At 37.6% G+C, this 26,490-nt stretch overlaps 2 protein-coding genes across 6 annotated transcripts in view; one reads left to right on the top strand and one right to left on the bottom strand.

Moving 5' to 3' along the window:
- Positions 1-26,490, top strand: part of LOC147842272 (uncharacterized) — a 543,494-nt gene that overhangs the window by 425,545 nt on the left and 91,459 nt on the right. The window lies entirely within an intron of this gene.
- The window catches only part of cfap91 (cilia and flagella associated protein 91), a 57,182-nt gene that overhangs the window by 29,467 nt on the left and 1,225 nt on the right, over positions 1-26,490 (bottom strand). For 4 of the 5 annotated variants that reach the window (XM_087267496.1, XM_087267495.1, XM_087267498.1 and 1 more), the window contains exons 3-11: positions 25,674-25,831; positions 24,699-24,776; positions 24,529-24,585; positions 14,225-14,406; positions 9,231-9,408; positions 7,760-7,917; positions 6,001-6,183; positions 2,138-2,271; positions 1,932-2,045 (exon numbers count right to left, since the gene is read on the bottom strand). In XM_087267496.1, coding sequence (XP_087123622.1) covers positions 1,932-2,045; positions 2,138-2,271; positions 6,001-6,183; positions 7,760-7,917; positions 9,231-9,408; positions 14,225-14,406; positions 24,529-24,585; positions 24,699-24,776; positions 25,674-25,831 — 1,242 coding nt within the window. Of the gene's footprint in view, positions 1-1,931; positions 2,046-2,137; positions 2,272-4,247; positions 4,339-6,000; positions 6,184-7,759; positions 7,918-9,230; positions 9,409-14,224; positions 14,407-24,528; positions 24,586-24,698; positions 24,777-25,673; positions 25,832-26,490 lie in introns of all 5 variants that reach the window. The other variant, XR_015499199.1, reaches the window with a different exon arrangement.

The raw sequence follows: 26,490 nt of genomic DNA, 5'->3' as shown, positions 1-26,490 counted from the left end.
ATATATATACACTAGATATTGCATAGGGACCCTGAGCATGCGTCAATAGCGCCGCCACATTGGTACAGTGCTCCCAGGACAAATGTCATTCAACCACACTAGTCAAGACAGTGTTATTACGTGAAGATGCTGGACTTTAGCGCTGTCTACGGGTGTAGTAACGAGCAAACAAAGAAAACAAAGCACAAAGGCAGAACATTACATACTGCAGGTAAGCTTAAGTTTTTTTCTGTTTTTGTTTGTTCTGAACTTTTGTGCTAATCAGGTAATGTTATTGATGATCACTTACTGCATTCACCATAAGGCAAAGCAGCTCCAACTCGCAATAAACACTTGGCTTATGCTAGTTTTGTAGAATAAAATCAGCAAACAATGCAAAAGAAATATGACAACGAGATGCTGCGCTGCCAGAAACTTGCATTATTGTCGGCTAGTGAAGGAGTTGTTCATAACGGAGATTCATTCACAAACGAATCGCTCCCTCCGTCAGTATGAGAAGTGAAAGCAGGAGAGGAGCTGTGTTTCCGGACATGATTAGATCAAATTTAACAGGGAGGGTGATTAGTACATTTCTGTACACACAAACACAAGCTTTTTGTCAGGAATGCCTGTGCGGTCACTGATCTATCAATGTAGAAAAGTGATGTAAAATTATAATTTTCGTAATTAGAAAAGAAAAATTACATACTAACATCCAGGAAAACTCCCGATAATAGATATATGTGTATATCTCTGGCTTTGGATGGCCACAGTCCTCCACTGTACCTTGGTCCCGCATTAATTTTAAAGGAGCGCTACCCTGTACCAAGATGGTGGCTCTAATGACGCATTCCTTCCAATAGACAACAACAGGGTAGGCGACATCTAATGTTTATATCTATGGACTATTTATAGGGGTTTGCTCTTGAGCTGATTGGATAATATCATGATTGTGTGTGTGTTGAATTAGCCTCGTCAAAGACTGATCGTGCTCCTCCTGAAATTTGTTTATAATACATCACTTCATTGCGGCATGTGGGCCAAGCAAAAACTGACTGTGTGGGCCAGATCTGGGCCAGAGATATTTTGCTATGTGGGTTCATTCGTGCTGCCTCATTCGCACGAATCGGGCCACAGGATGTGTTTTTATGTCTTTGCATTGACTCAACATGTAAATCCATCACGCTTGATGCTTCATCCAAGTCTGGTGTGAATGCAGCATCAGAGATCTCAAATGCGAAACACTTGCAAATAGAAAAACACTAACAAATAGAAAAAACATCTTCATCAGTCTCAACACGTGGTCTTGTAAATTCTTTCAGCACAAATAGAAATTTACTGCAAATAGCAAAGACCACAATGGAAATGTGTTTCGAACCTAAAAAAGTTGCAAACCGAGCAGCTTCAGGTTTAGACTTTATATTTGTAAAATAACATTTTTAATTTATTGTTAATCGTGAAATTCGTCCAATTTTTTTGGGCTACAAATAAACAAACAAATCGCAACCATGTGACCAGGATGTTAAAATAAAGTAAAAACCCAATTTTCAGATTTCCGACAACACCGCTGACACTTTTTGGGATCCCCGCCGATACATTTGCATTTTGGTCTGCACTATTTACAGTACGTTTCTGTATTTGCATGTGTATTTGCATGCGTGTAGGTTGTCTGATGTTTTATCAATTTGTTAGTGTTTTTCCATCTGAGTGTGTTTTAATCTGAACTTGTGGCACATTTGAGTTCTTTCAGCCACCATATTATAAGCTATAAGCTGACATTAATTATTTTTGAAAATAACATATGCGTGCTTATGTAAACAGTCAACCCAACCCACAGACATACAGACATGTTTTCACTTGTACAGTATTTTTCCCCCTTACCAAAAGCCAGATCTACTTCCTTATATATAAAGGAAGATCATAACTGTTTGGAGCATAAACACTGGCTTTACCTCGGGGGGCTTTTCCACAGTTGGTGTTGGGGGTCGCGGGACAGGTTTTTCCTTCTTAAAGAGGAACCGGAGAGGCTTCTTTTCTACCCTGCAGACCTTTTCTTCTTTCAGAGCCTAGTGAAGAGAGATCTCAGGGTGAAATCTGCCACTTCACACACTCCTCCTACAGCGTGGTTGAGTGTGAAAAGCAGCCAGCTGCTCGTTACCTGATGAGTCTTCATGAGCTCTAAATCTCTGCGGGCTGAGCGGCTGATGAAGCCTTTAGTCACTTTAGGTTTTGGCACTTTAATTTGAGGCAGTGTGACTGATGGAGAAAGACTTGCTTCCAGTTCTAAAAGACCTGAGAAACAAAGAGATTTCACTGCAGGGCAAAATTTTTCAAATTTCAGATACTAATTTGCAGATTGTGCTGGATTTTTTTTTTTTAAGAAAGTAAAAAATTATAAGTGAAAAATAAAAATTATAGTAAAAAAAAAAAAAAAAAAAAAAAATATATATATATATATATATATATATATATATATATATATATATATATATATATATATATATATATAAATATATATATATATATATATATATATTTAACCCTTATAGTCAAAGTGAACTTAAAGTTTTTGCGGACTTTAGTTTGTTGATATTCTTCCAACTGAAATATAATATTAAGTAGTGGGCGGGGCTTCCTTGTAGCACTTCATTCCCTCACAGCAAATTAACAGTAAGAGTGGCTTGATTAAGAATATTGTGGCTGAAGATGTCAAACTACATCAACATACTTTGAAGATTACCGAAACAAACTTTTTTCAGTAGATTAACATGGGTTAATTGCTCATCTACAGAATGAAAATATACGCTAGCAAAACAAACATTCTAAAATTTGATTTCACATGAACTAAGCAGCTGTTCACAAAGAATGTGCTTTTCCATTTGGATTTTTTTGTTAGCAAGAAAAAAAGAATTGCACTGCACATTTTATGTCGCTAAACAACCACCAATTTAGTCGCGGGTTGTGCGCAAGTGCTGCTCTTGATATTGTTATAATTGTAATATTTTATAATACTGTGATATTCACAATTTGTGAAGTCATACAGCTCTGGATAACTTAAAAGTGACTAATAAGGTTATTGCACACTGAATCTAATTTTTTTACATGTTAAAAGAAAAATTCAACCTCACGTAGAGTCAATCGTATTGACACACTAGCCCCTTTCACACATACAGACTTTTCCGGAAAATTACGGACAATTTTCCGAAAAGGTCTGTATGTGAGAACAGGTCCTGTTTGAAAATACTAGTAAATTCATTTCAGCTATTTTCCGGAAAGAGACGTTGTAACATTACCGGTAATTTGCCGGAATGCTTCGTTGTGTGTACGCAGAAGGAAGATTGCCGGAAAGAGTGCTTGCATCTCTAGGACGGGTTAACATGAGAAATCTACTTTAGCCAATCAGAACACTTAGATGCATTCACGTCCACATGGTTTATAAAAATAAAAGCCTTTGAATATTTTTCCACACACATTTATCTGCTAGATGTTAGTCAGATAACGTTTATATGTTTCTTTGTAATGTCAACTGTGTAAATAATTATTGATAAGATGCTTATGATAAGTCGTTGATTTTTTACCTTTAAGCTCATCTTCCTTCAGTTGCTTGACGCGTCGAGTGTGGATGTGAAGCAGCCGGTAAGTGCCAACACACACACATATTATGTACATCTCAACATGCGAAATTGTCCCTTGTACGATCATTGATCAATCACAAATCGATCATTGTACGTTTTCATCAAAGTTGTTCACAATGTTGATCCATCCAGAGAGTTTGTGATGTAGTCAAATGTTTACAAATACAAGCGCAGCCATTTAGTGGACATTTCTGGTTAATGATGTCAGAATTTACCGGGATTTTGGAATGGTTGTGTGAATGGTCTTTTCAGGAAAAAATTGGAACTTCCTTCTTTGTGTAAACAGTGCTTTTTTTTTATTTATCGGTAGTCGTTCAGGAAATTCCCCGGCTATTTACCGGTATCACTGTGTGAAGGGGGCTACTGTCTCCGAAACTTTCATCCATCATAAAAACTTTTTTTAACCAGGTTTTTTTTTTTTTTTTTTTTTTTTTTTTTTTTTTAGCTTTTCGCATCTGAAAAGCACTTTGAGAGGTGTTTTGACAATTCAGAGCTCCCGTACAAGCAAAAAGCTAAATACAGAATGCCATCATTTGAGCTACAGATCAATTTATGACAATCACGGTGCATAAAATAAAGACAGAATGTGGCGGACATTTGAAAACTCGTCACTTAATTCAGTGACTGACACACCTCTCCGCTGCTGCTGTTTAGTGTGTGTGTGTCCTTCCTCTCTATGCAGTATTGGATGAACACAATACGTAGCCTATTCCTCTTTCTTTTTCTATTTTGGAGAGGAAAGAGAAGAACAAAGTATCACTGCCTGAACTGACTCCGAAATGTTTTGCTTTTTTTCCATAATGGATTAATTAATACGCATCGGACTCAGTGTGCAAGGTTTGTTTACGTGACAATTTTTTTTTTTTTTTGCATATGAATAAGAAAAAATGCATATAAAAATTTCAGACTTCTGTGTGCAAAGACCTTACCTCACTGAGCTCCCTAGAGTCTGTATGTGAAGTTTTAGCTCACATACCTCACAAATAATTTTTGCCGTATATAACTGTGCAGTTTTGGTGACTGTTGCTATAAATTCAAATGAGATTGTGCTCTTTTGAAAAGAGGGAGGAGCTACAAATGTCTATGCGTCGGGATAGTGGCAGATTCAAAACAGGACTAATTTTATCCATGTGAAAATTTAGTCTTTCTAATTTTTAAAAGTAACACTGTGGTCCCCTTAATTAAAACTCCACCTTTGCTTTCAGTTAATTGGATAATGAAAAAGGCACAACTGTAAAAAATGAGAGGCGCAGCTGACGGTTAAAACGTGAGGTGTGCATGGCCATAAGAAAATCATTCAAAAAGTCACCTCTCAATGCAAAGAAAGTGTGTTTGGTGTGATCAAGATCTAAAACCCCAAAATATTTTGACCTGGAGAAAAGTAAGCATTGTAACGGCTCAGAAAAAAAACATAGCATATGCATACTAATTTAGGATTTTGTCAGGTTTCATCAAGTTAAATTTAAGATATTTAAGACATTTTTAAGACCATTATGAACAGAATTTTAGACCCATTAAGAGCTAAAGGCTAAGAAATGTTCCAAATGGCCCAGATGGAAAAGGTTTTTATTTGCCCTATCATTTTGTTTTATTTAATAATTTAATAATACAATAATACATTATTATTAAAAGCATTTAATATTCGCTAGTTGTATTCATACACATTATATATTTACAAAATAAACTAAAAGAAAATAAAAGAAAAATGAACAAATGTTTTAAAAGTTTGAAAAACTATAATAAACTAAATTCATGCACAACAATCTGTCCAGGTCAGTGTCCTCAGCAGTAAATACATGGAGAACTTTTAAACAAATGTTATTGTAAGGAAAATAATTAAATCATTATGATAAATAAAGTTAAAAATTACTTATTTATTTAAGCTTTATTGAGTTGATTGTTGATGATTTAATGGGTCTTGGCCAGATTTGGTAGCAATACATGAACAAAGGAATATTAAGACCTGTTTAAATAAGTTTTAAAACCTACAGTACAATATTTCTGAAAATTTAAGACTTTATAAGGCCTAAAATTTGGATTTTAAAATTTAAGACATTTTAAGACTTTTTAAGACCCTGCAGAAACCCTGTAATAAGGCTAATTAAACAAGGATTTTTATTTTTGATTAAATATGTAATATATATATATATATATATATATATATATATATATATATATATATATATATATATATATATATATATATATATATATATATGCACACACACACACACAAGTCAATATGTATGTTTTAAGTGATCTTACAAAGAATTATATGAAAATGCAATTGCTATTTGATAGCATGCTACTCATACTGTTATAAATAATATGTGAAGAAAATCAACAAGTTTACACTATGCTGGATAGTCAACAAACAGAAGCAAACCTTGGTACGTGCTGAGAAAGTGACTCTTGACAGTGCTGCGGTTGGAATTTCGGTCAGGAGTCTGGCCCGTCCGAGCCAGAGGAGCATACATCTGAGACCCATAATCTGAATAATCCTTTATAATATCACGTTTCTCCAGATTTCCCTCCACATTTTTCCGCTTTGCCAGCAGCTTACGCATTGCTGTAAGAAACAGTAAGACGTTGGATAAACTTCATTAAAGCAGGATAATCGGAGTTCCGTATGAAACATTTACTGTATGTAGTTCATTCACAACCTTTTTTATTTGAAATCAAATATTGTGTAAAAGTGTTTTGTTCAATGGCAAAATCGCATTTTTAATCACATTCAAGTAGCTCTAAGAGAACTTAAAACGTTACAACTGACAAAAACAAGCACATGCAAATAGAAAAAAAACTGCAGCAAATTAAGAAAACATTATCGATTTAACAGCAGGAGCTCAATCACAAATTAAAAACACACTGCAAATTTAGCCAACTAAAAGGGCCTGCATACAGTATACACTCACTATTATTAGGTATACCAAGTTTCCAACTGTTCGTTAAGCAAATTTCTAATCAGCCAATCACATGGCAACAACTCAGTGCATTTGACATGACTTGCAGCAGTTCAAACCGAGCATCAGAATGGGGAAGAAAGGTGATTTAAGTGACTTTAAAATGGTTTTTGAAATGGTTGTTGGTGCCAGATGGGCTGGTCTGAGTATTTCAGAAACTGCTGACCTAACTGGGATTTTTAGATACAATAACCTCTAGGGTGTACAGAGAATGGTCTAAAAAAAGAGAAAATATCCACTGAGCGGCAGTTGTGGGTGCAAATGCCTTGTTGATTCCAGACGTCAGAGGAGAATGGGCAAACTGGTTCGAGCTGATAGAAAGGCCCTTTTTTTCACAACCAAGGTATGTAGAAGAGCATACCTCTGAACACACAAAACATTGAACCTAGAGGCAGGTAAGCTACAGCAGCAGAAGACCAAGCCGGGTGCCACTCCTGTCAGCTAAGAGCAGGAAACTAAAGCTACAACTTACACAAGCTCACCAAAATTAGACAATAAAAGATTGAAAAAAAAAAAAAAAACTTTGCCTGGTCTGATGAGTCTCGATTTCTGCTGCAACATTCAGATGATAGGGTCAGAACTCGGTATGGGTGTACCTAAAAAAATGGCCGGTGAGTGTATATTTTTAAATAGTCTAGTATTCTTATGTATTTTGACCTCGTTTTAATAATGAAGCATTGCAATTTTATTTTCTGTAACCTTGAACTTATATTTGGTTGAGGATATTATGTTAATTTAATTATCGAATATTGTTTTAAAGTTAATTGACAGTTTATTTAGGCTAATAATATGTAAAAGACAAAGAAGTTTTTTGAATCAGGGTGTTATAATGAACAAAAACTCACCCTCAGGTCACCTTCATGTCACTTTTTTCAATTCATCCACTTAATAAAAATAATTCCATTGTGGTGCTTATGTTGTGAGGATTTGCAGTGCATTTCTCTATTTGTGTTTGTGTTGTGAGGACTTGCAGCACTTTTCTATTTGTGTTTGCCTTTTTTGAGGTTTTGCAGAGCTTTTTCTGTCTCTATTTGTGTTGTGAGGATTTGCAGCGCACATGCTGGTGTTTTTTTTCTATTTGGACGTGCTTTCTTAAGTTGAAGCACTTAAAGCTCTCTTGGCTTATGTTAGGCCTTTTTAAAAGCCACATAATAACAGTAATTTATCAAACTGTGGCCTTACCGATGATGTAATCACTGCGTATTTTTTTCAGACGTGCCTCCTTCTCATTCTGGCGCTGGGAAAAGCTAGCATCCAGTCGCTCCATCTTGACCTCCTCCTGCTCTTCCTCCCTTTGACGCAGAAGCTGCAACAGCAGGGTCAGTCGAGTCTCTTGCAGCCTAATAATCAAGCAAACAACAACAGGTCAAAAAATATATACAGTGCTCAGCATAAACGATTACACCCCTCCCCAGATCTCTCTTTTATAGAAGAGAGGTTTTTATTACTTTTTACTAGATGTGAAATAATCTCCCAGGTTCCTAGAGAGTGTATGTATGTGGAGTTTCCGCTACAAATACACCACAAGTAATTTTTTTAGAACTGCCCCTTTTAGGCTTTGATCCAAATTGTGGCATTTTGGGGACTGCTGCTTTAAATTCAATTGAGATTGTTTTCCCAGCCCACTTTTCAAAAGAGGGCGGAGCTAAAACACCTGTGCATAAGCATAATGGCTGATTCAAAACTGGACTAACGTTATCTTTGTTGAAAAACTGAAAGTGTTCAAAGTAGCCGATCTCCGAGTCTGGCTAGAGCATTTGTTGCTTAGCTTAGCAAAAATCTTTGAATCAGATAAGACCAGTAGCATCTTGGTTAAAAACATTTAAAATTGTTTTCATTATTTTCCTATTTAAAGCTTGACTCTTCTAAAGTTTCATTATGGACTAAGACCAAAGAAAAATGAGAAGTTGTTTTTTTTTGGTTATTTTGGCTAGGGAGTATACTTTCAGACCAGCGTAATAATCAAGGGACTTAGCTGCCGTACCATGACATGTTGACTTTACCCAGTTCTTTTATTTATGTATCTAGCTGGGGACTAGTTTCAGATGCTGCATACTATCATGGCAACTGTTAATAACAAAGTCCCATGATGTCCCTTTATGCTAAGCTAAATTAAAAGTGTGGCCTGCCAGACCCGGAAATCTGCTGAATGGATTCAAAAAAGGTTGAAATCTAGGTGACTTATTAAGCAGGGCTCAACAATAAGGACTGCCCAGTGGCCCGGGGCCAGGGTTAAACACTCAGGGCAGTAGACAGGATTGTTACTGGCCCCTATCGGCCAGTAACGATGAGCACGCTATTTTTATTATTTTTTTGGTAACCTGGTAACAACCAGTACAGCAAAATGATGGCATCATGGCACCAAAATCAAACTATGAGGCTAAAAGTTATGGAAGCAGACAATAGCAATGTTATTTAGTTCATGAATATTAGCCATCAAACCTGAATGATTGTCTTTCTTTTGCAAAATAAAAATGTTGTATTCATTAGATTAAACTCAGTACAGGGCTACAATGACGTTAACTTTTTCTTTTTTTTTTTAAGTTGAAAATATATTTTTGGCACAGTCAGAAAATCACTTGATTCCTTTCTTATTAATGCGAGACCTTTTATTTAATCATTAAATGGAGTCTTTCCTTTAAGTGATGCTCACTTCTCTATCTCTTGCTCTCTAAAGGCCCACTCCTTCCTCTCCATCTCCTCCATCATTCTCCTTCTCTTGTCGAGCTGAGAGAGGTCATTTAGCGGGGGAAGAGTCGCTTCCCAAGCTCGCTTAATTCTTGCCCTCTTGATCATCTCCACTTCTGCCAGCCCTGCAGGCAGCCCATGGCCTGAAAAAACAAGCAAACAAACAAACAAACAAACAAACAAACAAACAAACAAACAAACAAACAAGCTGAAAAAAACAAATCTAAGCAAGATCAATAACTATATTGGAGGACAATAAATCATAATTAGTGTTGCAAGACATCAGAGCACATTCATATCACTCCTGGGTTCCCACTGAATCTAAGCAGAGTTGGGTCAGGTCAGTACCTGGATGGAAGATTGTTATTGAGATGTTACTGAGGCTATCATGAAGTGCCTACCCAGCAGTCTATGTATAGTATAATGACAAGAACGCAATCAATACTATAAGAAGCAATGTCCTTCAGATGGCTTTTAGTTGTCATTAAAAATCCCATGGCACTTCACATGAAGAGTATAGTGGCCCTGTTCAAGTTCTCTTCATCAGCCCATAGCCATCTTCATCTTCCATATAATTAGATCTATCTTTTCACCTTATCACATAAAAAATGCTTAATGGAAATGGCAAGATGTGAATACAAGTTGACAATTCCATTAAGAAACATATGGGCACAACTGAGTACTGGGAATATTTGATCTAATAAGAAAAAATGTGCTTAAAAATAGGTTTAATGGGAGAGCATTAATAGACAAACCAGTAAACAACATTGTAAAACATCTGAAATGTTGTTTTGGTCATTCTAAAATCCCTCAGCCAAAGTCTGCCATCAAAGTGGTTCAGTATTATTACCTCCCAGAACTTATTATCTCTTGGGCATCTGCGCTCCTAAAGAGCAATCTCACACCTCTAAAAGCCACTGTGTATTTATTGCATTTCATGTTCTGAGGCGCAAGTAACATATTATATACAAAAAGGCCCAAAGTGGATTCTCCTGCAACCAGCAAATGCTGCTTTCGGCAATTTTCCTCTTTGACTCACTTGAAAGAAACGTTGCTTTATTTGCTAATTTTTTATGTGATATTCCAGTTTATACAACAGTTCTGTCTGGTTCTCGAATCTGACTGGCTAATAGTCGTGAGATATTTAAGTAATATCAGCACCCGTACAGCCTCTTTACCTTTTGTGTATTACTCCGCCCACATACAGCCAGTAACAAGCAGAGACACTACAATATGACAAATATTACTGCTGTCAGACAACAAAATGTACTTTTGAGGCTTTTTTAAGTCGAGAATGTAGTTGTTTAGATTGCAACTATGCAGTTGATTTGTAAGAATAGTGCCTATTTTTAAATATTTACAATGTCTGAGAGAGCTCGTTTGTGGCCATTAACCTGCCATAGTGTAGTAGACCAAAGACAGTTGATGTTTTAATCCACAAGATGGCGAAATAACCGCATTATAAGCCATAACGCTTGGAAGATATAACAGTCTGATTTCTAACTACAGCAGATCAAATCATTATTAAACTGGTAAGCAATACCTGCAACCATCCTGTTTTTTTATTTTTTTTCTGGAAAACTCCCGTAATTTCAACCCCCTCTTTGGTACAGTCTGCAAACACCCCCGGGTTACCAACTTGGTAGAGTACCCGATCGCAACGGCCGCCCAAAACCCGCTGCATCCTATCCCGGTTCTCAACAGTGTTATTCACTATCCAGACACCCCCCCACAAAACAACCAGCATCTGAAGTAGTGCTTGATAATCACAGCCAGGTGTGTGTAATCAGGGTTGGAATTGAGCTCTCTAGTAAATGTAGATCTCAAGCAACAGGTTTGATATGCAGTGAGATCAAATTAGGAAACAACCTACAAATTTCTAGACGTTGAGGTCATTGCTTTGTCTTATTTGTAAGTGTTCAAACAAGAGTAAATGTTCGTCTTGACGGGTGTTTTAACGTCTTGATGTTTAAGAGAATTTGAACTGAAATATTGAAAGACCCAAACAGATCAGCAGAAAGAATCAAAAGGGTACATTGACCTTTGCCGAGGAGCTTGTTATGAGAACAGAGAACTGGTCCAAAGTTCACTTTTATTCTGAAAGCAAATTTAATTTGTTTGGGTCCAATGGGAACATTATGTTCATCATCAAACTGTGGAAAAACGGAACACAAACTGTGTAAAGAAAGGTGAAGTGATAGGTGGAGGTGAAGTGTCATGGGACTGTATTATAGCATACTTTGCTCATTTTGCTCAAAAACATGACCGCTCTAAGTCTACAGATCACAGTTACAATGACAACAAGCCATGAACACAAAACAAAACGAATGACCAATTATCGTCTCCTCATTTCTTTGTTATTATAAAATGAAAATAAGACATTTAACAGTTTTTTTTCCAATTTTTGTGTTTACAGCATAAGTACGCTATAGAATAAATTTGTAAAATGTATTTTTGGAAGAAGCTGTTAGTTGTTAAATTCATTAAAATGTTTTTGAAGCATCAAAGTCAAAACACTAAAACAGGATCTTTGTGCTTGACAGTCAAATATAAACAGCATCAAATAAGCAAGTAAGCAGCAAATATGGTGGTAAAACACACACACACACGTCCATTACCTCAACCACAAATAGCAGATCTTGGTTTCATTTTCGTCAGTGGTCAGATAATGGGACTTGAATATAAAACTAATGCGCCAGTCATTTATTTATTGAGTACTGTAAAGAGTGATATTGATGATGATCAAATATTTCTGTTGTTGGGACTCAGCTAACATGAGAACAACATCATATTTCCCTATTCCCTCTAAAAGGCCAGCCCTCAAGGCTCTGATTGGTCAGTTAACATGAATGTTTTGTGTGTCACCACATCATGCCTCTACAAGCACGCACTTCAGTTTGCCTGAATTAGGCAGAAAATGAAGAGCACACAGCTGAGCCTCACACCTGCTCTTTAGGATAAAACATAACAAGTGTCTTTCACATATATTCAGAATAAGCATGTGTAAGTTATATAAAACATTCACATATTTTTTGCGAGTTTGTTATTTGAGATGTAGAACGCACATAAAATGTCCACATAGAGAGACACTGCAGCGCTGGTGAAGACCGTGGCTGTTTACAGCAGTTTGACTAATACACATTTCATACAAATACACATTTGTAGCTAAATTTATAGTGGTGCCAAACAGCATTTACCGTTGTTTACATCCTTGTATATGTCCTCGCTACAACATACAGTTAATGCTATAAACTGTGCATGTAGTTGACCAATTTTAACATTTTAAAAACTTACAGGTTGTGGCTCACAATCCACAGCTTGGTTGTTTGGAGGAGTTTTAGTTGAATCCAGCACTGAACTGGGAAAAATTCTGGGAGATGTCAAATGCTAGCTATATATTTTTTTATAATTCTCTGAACAATTAAAATTAAACTGTAAGCACTTCTGTCTTTATGTCGGATCCTTTCGATGCCCAACTACAGAAACAGAAGAATCTCTGTGAAAATTGCAGCATTTAGATGGCTTTTTACCTTTCTCTGCTGTAACATTACAGCGCCTCTGGCCACACCCCTTTACTGCACGGGGTGTATGCGTGTGTTGAATATGCGCAACCTGAAGCCCTTGTGACCTCACTGTATTTTTATGTAGTCCCAAGACTTTGTTTGCTGCAGGCTTTGCTAAGCTAACTCTGTAAAAGCCAATGTCTCTTTTTGCATTGAACTTTGAGCGTATTACATTCAGCGATGTTTATGTTCACAAAGCTACATTACTCATCAACTAAAGTTTAAAATATGATTTCGTAGTGGACCACCACTTTAAACCATATCTTGGGTATGTACGGGTTTGGGTCTCATTCTTAAATAGCATAACAGGTCCATGCAGTACAGTTATGTGTCTCTTTGGGTTTGGGTCCAAATATTTGGACCTATGAAGACCTCTACTTCAAAACCAATCATACGTTTTTTGTGTTGTCAAGTTTACTGTGTAGCCTAAATGAGACACTTATTTTGTATTTTTTACTCCCTAGAAAGGCAAGCCATTTCACTTAGCAGCCATCGTTAAAATGCTTCTGTGAATTTAATATCTTTAAATTCTCTAAAACTGTTGGCTAAGCTAATGAATAAAAGTCATATTTATAATTATCAGCAAAATTTGAAACTGTCTCGTAAATCTAGTTTATAAACAAACAAAAAATTTATATGTGTATGTGCTTTTAATGAGAATAAGGTCACGATACCAACCTACTTTATGGCCATATTTGGGGGACGCAATTAATATGTAGACATGTAAATTATGTAACTACTATAAGAATAAACAACTTGCATGTTACACAATATTATCCTCTAAATAACGCAGCGCTCATCTTCGGAAGTAATTTCTAACTTACTCCTGATAGCAAATTTCCTCCTAAAATGGCAGCGACCACATTGTGTACAAGCTTGAGGGCATTCAAACAGTTTAAACGAATTTGTTTAAAATTAAAAGAGATGAGACAGAACAAACTGTACCTTGCTTTTGTTTCAAACAGATTACAAAACCAGATTACATTTGTTTTCAGGTGTAATTGGTTTGTTTAAAAGTAGAGATTTCAAGCTTTAGATTAATTTAGCAATCAATGATTGGCTTCTCTCCTAGAAGGCGGGGCTACTTTCACTATAGCACCCCTATTGACCATTACACTCTGCCCCATTAAAAACGATGTGAAATGTCTTGTGTATTCAATAGTCTTAGACAGTCACATCACCATGCTGTTTGCTTTTGTAACTACTGTTTTCTGAAACTTAAGAGTCACTGAACTCGGGTTTGGGGGCAACATAGAATTAATTGAACTATGTTGTTGACAACAAAACTTGTAGCCGTAGCTGGCCAACAAAGCCTTTGGGAAACCCAGGCTCTAAATAGGAGCTGGTGAAAGTCAGTCATGCTTAAAATAAATGTAATTGTATTTATGCAGTTTACCCCATGTGAGTGTGGCCAGTGTGAGCAGCTCAGGGGAGGTCGTCCCAGGACGCAGCAGATAGCTCGGAGAGTAGGGGTCTGTTTGTGTCTCACTTTCCCTATAATCAGTCTGAACTGCCACGCTTCGCTGAAACGGAGTGGGTGACCGTTTATCATCTCCATCAGAAGAAAGTAGGTCAGATCTGTGAGACAAATCGGAAATAGAAGCATAAAAAAAAGAAAAAAATTAAGTATCTGATAGATAACAAGTACCTAATGATGAAAAGAGAGACTGTATTAAAGGGATAATTCACCTCAAAAAGTATTTCTTTCATTTTTGATGATAATTGTGGAAGGTTAGGTGGTGCAATTTGTTAATAGATATTGGTGATTGGTAAGGGTGTGAAGAGATCTTGTGCTATGAGATTAAAGACTAAATCAAGATTTTTCATCGAGGTGAATAGTTGTCTCATGAGTTGTGATGTTATGATGGAGCGTGTGGGCGAATTTACCACTGAAGATTGAAGACAGGGTTGGACTTGAACCACTAATCAAGTGCTTTGCACATACCTGGCAACCCAGGCTGGCTTCGGTGTTGCGCGTCACTCGTTTGGTTGGACAGCTGTGACGTAACAAATTTTTTTTCACCGAAGTTCAAAGGTTTCCACGCCCAAAAGCAAAGGCTGCTACAACTGCCACCACACAAATTAAGCACGTGATGGAGTAGCACTTGCTTAAAGTCAGAATTGAGGAATATTCCTATTTTTGTGGCATTATTAAAGTGCAGCACAGATATAAATTCTGAAATCAAATTATTGCTGATGTGTAGGATATTGCCGCATTTTGCGACAGAATAAGCCATATATTCACGGCTGTTTGACACTATTTTATTGACTTGGTAGTCAGTAAAGCACCACAGAGAGACACATCTCCTCCAAGTGCGCACACACACAACAACAAACTCCTGGAGACACACACCAATCATCATTTACGCCGTCCGGATAAATTGAAGTTTTCTTTTCATTCGGCGTGTGGCATCAAATTCCATTAAAACTGTTTTGTCCTTTCAGCAGGGCTTAGTTTGTGCTGCAACACTCCGCATCTGGATCCTCTTAAATCAGTCCTTTGTCCGTGACACCCCTCCGCCATTCAACCATTCTACCCATTACTGCCTATCAGTCCTAACTCGCATCCAGTATCTCAGAGTTTGACCAGTCAGGAGAGTTTATAACAAATAGTTTACAGTGTTTGTATGTTTTATGCATAACTTTATGGCATAATTCATTAAAAATTAATTAATTAAGAAGTAAAATAACATTTATTTCAATTGTATTTAGAAGATCACCTTAATTGTTTTGAATTTTGAATAAGCCATATATACACGGCTGTTTGACACTATTTTATCGTCATTGAGGATTCCAAAAAAATTGTATAAAAAAATCTCATCTTGTCTAGCGAACCCAATCTTGTGTCTTGTCTCATCTCATCTTGTAGAGTAGGCATCTCACACCTCTATTGATTCCAATACCAACCCTTGAACATTCATCATCAAAAGCTTACTACAATCGAACTACAGTCACATGTGCAAAGATTTGTTTGATGAACCTATGGATTGAAGCTAACTAGAAAAGTAAAGTTCATAGACAAACTTTATGGTGACTTGAGAAGACCTAGCCTGAAAGTTTGAAGTAGTTTTAAAGTGAAAATAATTAAAGTAATTTTTAATTACCCTGCTGAAAAATCCAGCTTAAACCAGCCTAGGCTGGTTGGCTGGTTTTAGCTGGTTGACCAGCCTGGTTTTAGAGGGGTTTTGTCCATTTCCAGGCTGGTTTCCAGCCATTTCCAGCCTGGTCTTAGCTGGTCAGGCTGGAAAATGACCAGCCAAATCCAACTAAAACCAGCTTGACCAGCCTGGTTTAAACTGGATATAGCTGGTTTTGGCTGGACTCCCAGCTTGGCTAGGCTGGTTTTAGCTGGTCATCTCCCAGCCTGACCAGCTAAGACCAGGCTGGGAATGGCTGGAAACCAGCCTGGAAGTGGCCAAAACCCCTCTAAATCTAGCCTGGTAGACCAGCTAAACCAGCCAACCAGCCTAGGCTGGTTTAAGCTAGATTTTTCAGCAGGGTAGCTTGAAGTTTGAAACAGTTAGTACAGATAGAAAAGAACAAATAGGTTACGCATGTTTCTAGTATGGATTGGCATGTTTCTTGCATGGATTAACATATCATTAGCATGTTTCTAGTATGAATTTGCATGTTGCTAACATGGTTGCTATGATGTTGCTAAGTGGTTACTAAAATATTGCTATTCGTTTGATTGGGTGTTCCTTGTAGTTGCTCAGGTGTTGCTAGGTGGTTGCAAGGGAGTTATGAATTTCTGTACTGATCATTTAACTTCACAAGCCTACAGCTTCTGCATCCAAAATCGCCTCCTACTCAGTAGGTAATGCATTTGAATTTGAATTTACTACTCAATCTACAACTCATTCTTTACAGTATTAATGTGAGTTGTATGAATTGAACTCGGACGTACAACAGCAGCCATTTTGTCATGATCATGTGACCACCCAACATCAGTTGTGTGGCTTCACTCCCATTCATGAATTCTCTCGCAGTCCGGCATGGCATAGCATAGTGTCCATCAGATGCACATTCCGAACTTTGCCAGAAGTAGTAGATCATCCGGGTACTTCTCGCATACTGTTTTTCAAATTCTATGGATTCAGATATAATACTCTGTTAGCATACTGTTTTTAGAGTACTATAGGTATGCAATTTCAGATGCAGCCAACGTGTTGACATGGACTCATTTGTCTATCACTAATCACTATTGACTGTTATTATGTGAATCCCCCCTAGTGGTGCAACAGATCACAAATTTCAAGGGTTCGGATCACACTATGGTTTTTGAGTCACGAATCTGACCATTTTTCAGATCAGCAAAAAAGGGAGGAGACAAATGTCATTTGCTTTCCATTTATACAAAAATATTACTGCCCATTAGTTAAACCATTAGTTTTAACAAACAGAACTTAGAACATATCATTTAAAAAAAAATGAAAATCAAGAAAAAACCAGCTAAACTATGGAAATAATTCAAAACGAAAAAATGTTGCTACTGTTGCTGATAATGCTACATATAGAAATATTGTATGATATATATTTACTTTCAATTAATTCTACAATTCACACATGAAACTTAGTTTTTTTTTCTATAGGTGAGGTATAGGTATTTTTGAAAATATATTAAGTGATATAATTTTGATGGTTGTTTATCGCCACCCATCGGTTACACAATGTAATTGCTACGACATTCATTAGCATCAAGTTCCATTAAACCAGGGGTGGCCAACTATGTTCCTGGAGAGCCACCTTCCTGCAGATTTCAGTTGCAACCCAAATCAGACACACCTGCCTGTAATTATCACGTGGTGTTCAGGTCCTAATTAATTGGTTCAGGTGTGTTTGATATGAGTAGCAACTGAAACTGCAGAAAGGTGGCTCTCCAGGAACAGGGTTGGCCACCCTGCATTAAACGGTGATTTCAGTCTTTACCATAAACATCAGTGTTTATATCTGAACTATAAACTGTTCTCCCAGTACTTCTGTGTTATTTAATTGTTTGTAACTAATTGAAAAAGTGTAAAAACTGAATCTCTCGATCAAACGCAGATTTAAATGCTGCGCTTTGAAGGATTTATAAACATATGCAAACCATTATCATTTATCATTTATGTTGGGGGTTTGAATTGAGATCACGATCTTTTAGCTTTACAATGAATGTATTAATGCAGGCTAAACAAACAGTGACAGAAAACACTACCTAAGACACGAAAACTAACCTATGAAAGCTGTAACGGTGGCCCTTTCTTAAACCCCCAAGTAGGTAATTTTTAACTTTTTGTTCGGGTGCCAGACAGAATAAATCCGTCAATATATTACAAATTTAACTTTAACCCAGATAGCAATAAGCCACCGACTACAAACTATACTAAACATAACACACAAAAATACACAAAAATTTTACACAAATTCACCAATTGAGTATGCATAGAAATATTTATTTTTCTATCACTGAAATATCACTACCAATAGATCGCTCAAAAGCACAATTGAAAATAAACAGCTTTATGAAAACATCATGATGAATTTATACCACACTCACAGAAGAATTTATCCACTGCAGTCACAACCATAATCAGTATTTACTAAGTGAAAGACAGCACTGAGCATTTCATCCATATACAAGAACAAACCCCATGGACATTACACCCCTCACAATCATTGGCTCTCTGGCCATTCAAAGGTAAACCACATACAAAATCAACCCACGGAAACACAGTTCAGTCGCATCAGAGTCCAGTGTTTTCTCAATTAACCAACATAACGTTACTGGAAGCATCAACTGGAATCTGAATGTTAAACAGTTCGTTCAATGTATGTGGGTGCGTGTGAAGTGTGTGTGTGTGTTTGTGTATGTGTGGGTGTATGTGTGGGTGTGTCTGTGTGTCCAGCGGCCTCTATACAAGGAATGTATGTGCGCACTAACAGTTCATTCAAAGCGAGTGGCATGGATAATGTCAACATTTGTACCCCATCGCCTTAGCAGTCAACCCATCAACGATGCCGGTATGCTAACGTTTTGTTTTCTTTGTTTGTTGTCGAAGTGTAAAGTACCTGAAACCGCTGAACTAGAGGAAAAATCACCTACAGCCCGCGTCTATGTAGAGCGACGTCACTCAGCTCCCTTTGTTGTGGACACCGCACATGATCTCGGGCGACGGCGACGGCCAAATCCACCATCTCAGCCAAAACGTCTCCCCAAAACGCCTTAACTGCACTCTTCACTGGATCCGATCACCACCGGTAGACTTTTCAACTTCGCTTTTTTAGGCACTTTTTGGCGCTTACACTTCTCGACACTTCCAGAGCCAACTCATTCGACCACTGTTTTTAGTGCTCTCCTCATACCGTTCTTATCACTTCCTCTTCCGCTCTTTTCTTTTTAACCTGTAATCATTTTTTCTCCAGGTGGTATGGATTTACATCCTAATTGCCACACTCTCCCCCCCTGGAAAAAAAACAACCCATGGTTGTTGAAAAATACACAGACTAAAATCCTAGGAAGTCTTCTTCATCAGAGACCTCCTGAAACATCTCCACCATTTTCTGTTTTTCTTGCATCTCTAATTCTTCCGCAGTTGGAAAACACAATTTCAAATTACACACATGTGCAGTCCTAACATCCTCTCCACTATCTTCCAAAGAAATTTTATAATTTAGAGGACCCAGCTGCTTTAAGACACGGTATGGTCCTTTCCATTTTGGGGCCAATTTTGCACTAAAATTATGTTTTGCACTTGACTGTGGAAAGTTTCGCAACCATACCCGATCTTTGTTCTTGAAGATTACTTCTCTTCTGTTTTTATTGTAATTCCTCATTTGTCTCATTTTTGGTTTTTTACTGTGTTCTTGTGCTTGAGTTTGCAGTTGATGAATGTGTTGGACTACACCATATGAGTCAGCATCAGGAAGCAGGTTAGTGCCAGACAGCATCTTATCCATTGGTCCTTGGAGTTTTCTGCCAAGTTGAAGTTCTGCAGGAGATAGACCAGTAGTTTCATGAACAGCTGAATTCAATGCAAATCGAAACTCCGGTAAGAACTGGTCCCACTTTTTGTGGTTTTCTTCAACATATGCAGCCATCATGTTCTTGAGTGTCCGATTTATTCTTTCTGTGAGGTTAGTTTGTGGATGATATGCAGTGGTGAGTCGGGGGGTGATATTCCATTTCTCACACAATTCCTTGAACACGGATGAGATAAACTGAACCCCACGGTCAGAGAGAATGTGATCTGGTACTCCCCATCTAGTCAGGATTTCTTTTCTGAAAATTGTGGCAACACACTGAGCAGTAGCCTGACGAATGGGGAATAACTCAACCCACCGTGAGAAATAATCCACGAAAACAAGCAGGTATTCGTTTTGTTGGGAACTTCTTGGCAGAGGACCCATGATGTCAACTCCAAGCATCTGGTTTGTGCGAGTGGTGGTAATCTGTTGTAACATCCCGGCTGGTTTCTGATTATCCTGTTTTACAGTTTGGCATTTTGTACAACTTTTTACATGCCGCTTAACATCAGACCACATGCCAGGCCAAAAAGCTACTTCCTGTAGTCTCTTGTATGTTTTAAAGATGCCTCCATGTCCACTTACTGGAGCAGAATGATAATACTGTAATAGAGATGGGCGGAGGCTCTTCGGTACATATATTCTGTAGTGCAGCTGATTATTTGGCAGGTGAGTTTTCTGGTACAATTTGTCTTCTACAACCTCGTATTGATCAAACGAAGTTGCATTCGATTCTGCAGCTGCTTTCAGTATCTCCACAATGTCTGTATCTTTGTGCTGCTCTTCCCACAAGATATCATCTGATACTGGTAAACCTGGATCTTTATGGTTGGAATACAGGTAACAACTAGAAGGTTGAGAAAACCTGGAGAGTGCATCTGGGGCTACATTAAGTTTGCCTTTCCTGTATTCGATGATGAAATCAAATTTCTGTAGCCGTAGGACCCATCGAATGAGACGGCTGTTGGTTTTAGTGGATCCCATTACCCATTGGAGAGCAGCGTGGTCGGTGACAACTGTGAAGAGTTTATGTTCCAAATAATATTGCCATTTTTCCAGGGCCCATACGACTGCCAGACATTCCTTTTCTGTAGCTGTATAGTTGACCTCCGCTCCAGATAAAACCCTGCTGGCATAGGCAATGACTATCTCTTGGCCAGCATTCTTACGCTGTGCCAGGATGGCACCCAACCCAGAGTCACTGGCATCCGTGTAAACTGTAAAGGGAAACTGTAGATCAGGATGGCCCAGTATCGGTGGGGAAGTAAGACAAGTTTTTAGCTCATCAAAGGCTTGTTGGCAGTGTTTTGTCCACTGAAATAGTCTTCCTTTCTTTTTCAGGGAATTTAGGGGTTCAGCTATCCTGGAAAAATTTGGAACAAATCGATGGTACCATCCAGCTAGACCAAGGAACCTCTGCACCTCCTTTAAGTTTTTTGGTACAGGATACGAATGAATGGCCTCTGTCTTACATGGGTCTGCTGCAATGCCTCTAACACTCACAACATGTCCCAGGAACACAAGTTCTTGCAAGCAGAATTTGCTCTTTTTCAGGTTTATAGTGAGGCCGGCAGCCTCCAATCTGTGAAGAACCATTTGAAGATCATGGAAATGTTGGGTGATTGAAGGGGAGTAAATTATAATGTCATCAATATAGACTAAACAAATCTTTTTTCGTAGATCCCCCAGGACCATCTCCATAAGCCTCTGGAAAGTAGCGGGAGCATTTTTTAGACCAAAAGGCATGACATTAAACTGATACAGACCAGCAGAAGTGATAAAGGCAGTCTTAGCTTTACTATCAGGATCCATGCTAACTTGCCAATAGCCAGTGTTAAGGTCAATACTGGAGAATATTGCTGCTCCAGACAAAGACTCAAGGATTTCAGTGATGTTTGGAATAGGATAAGCATCACTCTCTGTCACAGAGTTTACCTTTCTGTAATCCACACAAAAACGCAGCTTACCATCTTTTTTGGGTACAAGCACTACCGGTGATGACCACCCAGAGTGGGATGGCTCAACAATTCCTTGTCTCAGCATTTCTTCCAGCTGTTCTTCCAAAGCCCGTTGTTTGAGTGGGGATAATCGGTAGGGCCTTTGCTTAATGGGTACTTGGCAGGAAGTGTATATGCGGTGTTGTAGAACATCAGTACGTCCAGTCCTGAGAGTGCACACCTGAGGATTGCTCTCCAGGATATGGAGCAACTCCTGCTTACTCTCTTGAGGTAAACAAGCTTCATCCACTACACTGCAGATCAACATTTGTTCGTTCATGCCGTCAGGAGGGATCATGGGTATTGGATGAGGTAGAGGAGGAATAGCACTCAATAAGGACAAGTTTTGTATTGTTTTCTCCTGTAGCCGGTTTTCTGGGTGTACACTTTCCATTGGTAGAGTTGCCCTACCTGGCTGAAAAAGATACTCCTTTGCAGCGTTACACTTAAATGAATATTTCTGGTCCGTGACATTCAACTGCAATCCGCTAAAGAAAATGAAATCCAACCCCAAAACAACAGCGTAAGCAAGAGCTTGAGAAGATAAAATGGCAGCAGGTAAGATAAACTCTTGGTCATGGAGTTGAATTGTGATGTTTTTCCAACCCAACGGAGTTTCTGCTTCCCCATTTGCCAGATAAAGGGGTCCCTCGGACCATGGAACAAGTGGATCGGATGAATTGAGCTGGTGTATGATACTTTCATGAATGAGTGTGTAGCTTGCACCCGACTGCGCAGCTGGCTTGCCAGGTAAGGCTTAATATTTTTGAGTATTAATTTAACAATTTCATTTTCAGTTAGATCCGTCTTCCACCTCTTGCAGAGAGCTCTATAGGTAAATGCAAAATCTCTGATAGATTCTTTTTCTCCTTGTACTCTAGTTCTCACTCTTTCAGCTAATTCGTCTTCATAGTCCTCAGATAGAAATGCAGACAGAAATGCAGCCTTGAAATCAGTCCATGTAAGTATGCTGGAACGTCTGACCTCCCACCAATCCCTAGCTGTTCCATGAAGGACTGTACGAAAGGTGGCTAGTAAGTCTACATCATTGAGAGGATGCAGAGCCAGAAAGTCTTGACATTTTGTTACATATAAAAGAGGATCTGAATCGTCGGATATCTGTCCAAAAGTGGGAAAAGTCAGCTTAATATGGTCACTCTTAATTAAAGGTGAAGGAAGTGATGGCGATGATGACGAAGAGGGTTGAGGATGATCAGATGAAGTCAACGGCATGATGGTACTTGCAGCAGGTGGTTTCTGTACATCAATTCTCTTGATAATATATTGAAATTGTTTCTCCATTTCCTCTCTCAATTCATTCACACAAGTGGGAATTTTGTCCATTTGGTTGGTGCTTTTCTGCAGCTTTTGAAGTTCTGAAAGTAGATAATTATGCTCTTTTTGAAATATGTGCTGAGCAGTTTTTTGGTCTTGTTGAAGTTCTGCCTGGAGTTGGCGTACCATGAACTGCATTTCAGATATAACAGTTTTTTCCACCTTTTGAAATTCATTACTAATCATTTGTTTCACTGCTTTCGTCAGGTGGTCAGTTTCAGATTCTTCTTTTTGTTGTACAGTTGTTGAGAGACTCATGACATGACTGGTGTTTTCCTCTAGTTTCTTCATGCAGTCAACCATACTTGACCAGTTTCCTTGAACTTGAGTGGTAATATATTGCATTTCTCTTCCAGGAGTTGGTAAAACAGGTGGAAGATCATGTTGAGTATCTGCAGATGGAGTTTCCTCTTCACTTGTGGAACACATCTGCATATTCTCCAGGTGTGATTCCCCAGATTGTGCATTCACTGGATTAACACCAGCAAGAATAGGAAAAGCCATTGGACTAGGGGGTTCATGATGCACTGGGGTAAAATGAATATGCGTGTTATACCTGTCAGAGACACTAGGGAGAGATGATGTACTCACAGGTGGCACTGTTGAGGTCCAAAGTGGAGTTGAAATATCAGGAAGAGGCTCCATATCTACAAAAGTGGAAGGGGAAGTTGGTGTAGCAGCCATTTTGCTTTAGAATGAACTGCTAGGTAAAAAAAAAAAACATTAAATGTGAGAAATATATCAGTGTGCGTGTTATTTTTTGTTTGACTTTTTTTTTTTTTCTACCAAATCTTCACTATACAATCATGTACAGATATCACCAAATGTCATTAACACCCTCCAAATCCAAACTTTCAAACACTTTCAGCAAGTCAATACACATCACGTCTGTTTACATATACAATGCACACACTACCAGTCTAAATTCTAGCTCTTTTCTTTTTAACCTGTAATCATTTTTTCTCCAGGTGGTATGGATTTACATCCTAATTGCCACAAAGCATTTAGGTAGATCCCACCACAAATTTTTCCATCATTATTATATTTACAAGGAAGCTTGAAGGAAGATACACATGATTTGAATGACACAGGAGGAGATCTCTCTGCAATTGTTATAAAAGTTATTAATCCGCAAGTTGCATGCATTCCAAACTGTGGGTTGTGATCCATATGGATTGTAGATCAATCACCATGGACAACAGATTCAACTAAAAGAAAATGTACTTTAATATTCTACTGAAGAATAAAAGTCACCTAAGTGTTGGATGACCTGTGGGTGAGTAAACTAACAGGAAATATTTATCTTTGGGTGACCTTTCCCTTTAAAAGAGCTCGCCTGACGTGATGTGAAAAAAAAACTTACTTTGGCAAAGCAAACACAACATCGGGAGGAATCTGTTGAGCAAAGGGAATAAGAGGACTGAAAGAAAAAAAAGGGAATGTAAACACAAGAGTAAATTGAAATCATTTACTAATCAAGAAACATTTATCTAGTATACCTCACACTCATTTTATAGTTTATGTGTGTCCTACCGTTTGAAAAACTTCCAGCGGTCCACTCCTGTCACATTAGCAGGGTTCGGTGCATGTGTTACAGCCCCAGACACAATCCTTACACAGATGCAAACATATTAAAAATGAATATTCCAAAGCAAATACAGCATAGACCATGATATATACAGCTCTTGGGAATATTTCAAAGTTTTTTATGAATTGTTTAAATTATCCATTAATCTGTACATGTTTTGAGTCATATTTTAAAGGGATAGTTCACACAAAATAGAAAATTCTGTCATCATTTTCTTAACCTTTATTTCACGAGTTTCTTCCTTCCATTAAACACAAAAGAAGATATTTTGAAGAATGGTGAAGACCTGTATCCATTGACTTCAATATTTGTTTTTCCTAATAAAGTCAGTGGATTTCAGCTTTCTTCAAAATATCTTCTTTAATGTTCAACAGAAGAAAAAACTCAAAAAGGTTTGGAACCACTTGAGAGAGTAAATAGTGAGTAAATACTTTTATAGGGTGAACTACCCCTTTAGTTTCTTTGTGTTTAATGACAATTTGTCATCAATAGTTTGAAGAAATGTTTCTATAGAAGAAAATCAGCTTATTAAAGTGATTTCTAAAGGATTACATGTGGAATAACTCACACTTTCACACAAATAAATTGTGTTTAGATTGAAAACAAAAATTTTATAAACTGTAATTTAAAATAATTGTAGTTATTGCAGGGTTTGGAACAGAGTAAAACAAACAAAAATCAACCAAACAACCATATATAACCTTACATAAATTGTGTGCAGTGTAAGAGAACAGACCAAAACACCCTCAGAACAAAACAAAATAATTACGTTTGTCAGTAAAATGTGTCAAAATGTCAAACCACAAAAGGGTAGTAACAAAAATAGGCTTTTATTGTGCATAAATCATGTCATGTCAAGGTGAATTGTGTCCTGGGCTGCTTTTTCTTTCCTGTTTTCTTTTCTATTTTGTGAGTTTTACCCTGTCAGTTGCTGTAGTGCCTGTCTTCTCTGCTCAGCGTAGCCTCGCCATCGCCGGTCAATAAACCCAGGCACAGGATCAGTGGCTTCCAGGCGTAAGGAATATTGGGGATGATGTGGAAGATCACTAATCATAGAGTTAAACTCTGGCACCCTCCGCTGACAGAGACAAAACACATCAATCAAACATGTTTTAATAAGTAGTTAAGTAATAGCTGCATTAAAATTCTTGTTATATTGTATCTACATTAGAATAGGAATGCCATCAAAATGCACAGATCAAAACTTTTCTGTGATTTATTTTAAATAAATGCTTTGAGTTTGAAATGTTACAGAATGTTTTCAAAGTACAAATAACTTTCATTTCAAAAGATCAAGGCCACTTCTTTTTAAGCTTTCTTAAAATTAAACAAAATGTTTTTTTTTTTAATATATATTTGCTTTATAGCTGAATGACATCACGGCACAGTCATTCTCAATAGTCATTCACTTGAATGACAACTTTTACCCTTCACCCTTTGTGTTCGTGAGTACCAATTATTTTCAAATAGTTTGTGCACACTAGCGCACAATCCTGAATACTGAATAAAGATGATTTTATGCGGAGGAAAATTTCTAATTCACCAAATAAAAATGGCTAAACACGATATTATACAGGGTGAGCCACTTATATGGAGACACCTTAATAAAATGGGAATGGTTGGTGATATTAAAGTCCTGTTTGTGGCACATTAGTATTTGTGAGGGGGCAAACTTTTTTTTAAATATTGTTGTGGGTTTAAATAGATAGTACAGGTTCTTACTATATATTTAAGATT

The sequence above is a fragment of the Danio rerio genome, chromosome 9 (genome assembly GCF_052040795.2).
Source record: "Danio rerio strain M-AB ecotype USA chromosome 9, GRCz13ab, whole genome shotgun sequence".
NCBI lineage: Eukaryota > Metazoa > Chordata > Actinopteri > Cypriniformes > Danionidae > Danio > Danio rerio.
The sequence above is the reverse complement of the archived record's forward strand: the minus strand, read 5'-3'. Positions and strand labels throughout refer to the sequence as shown.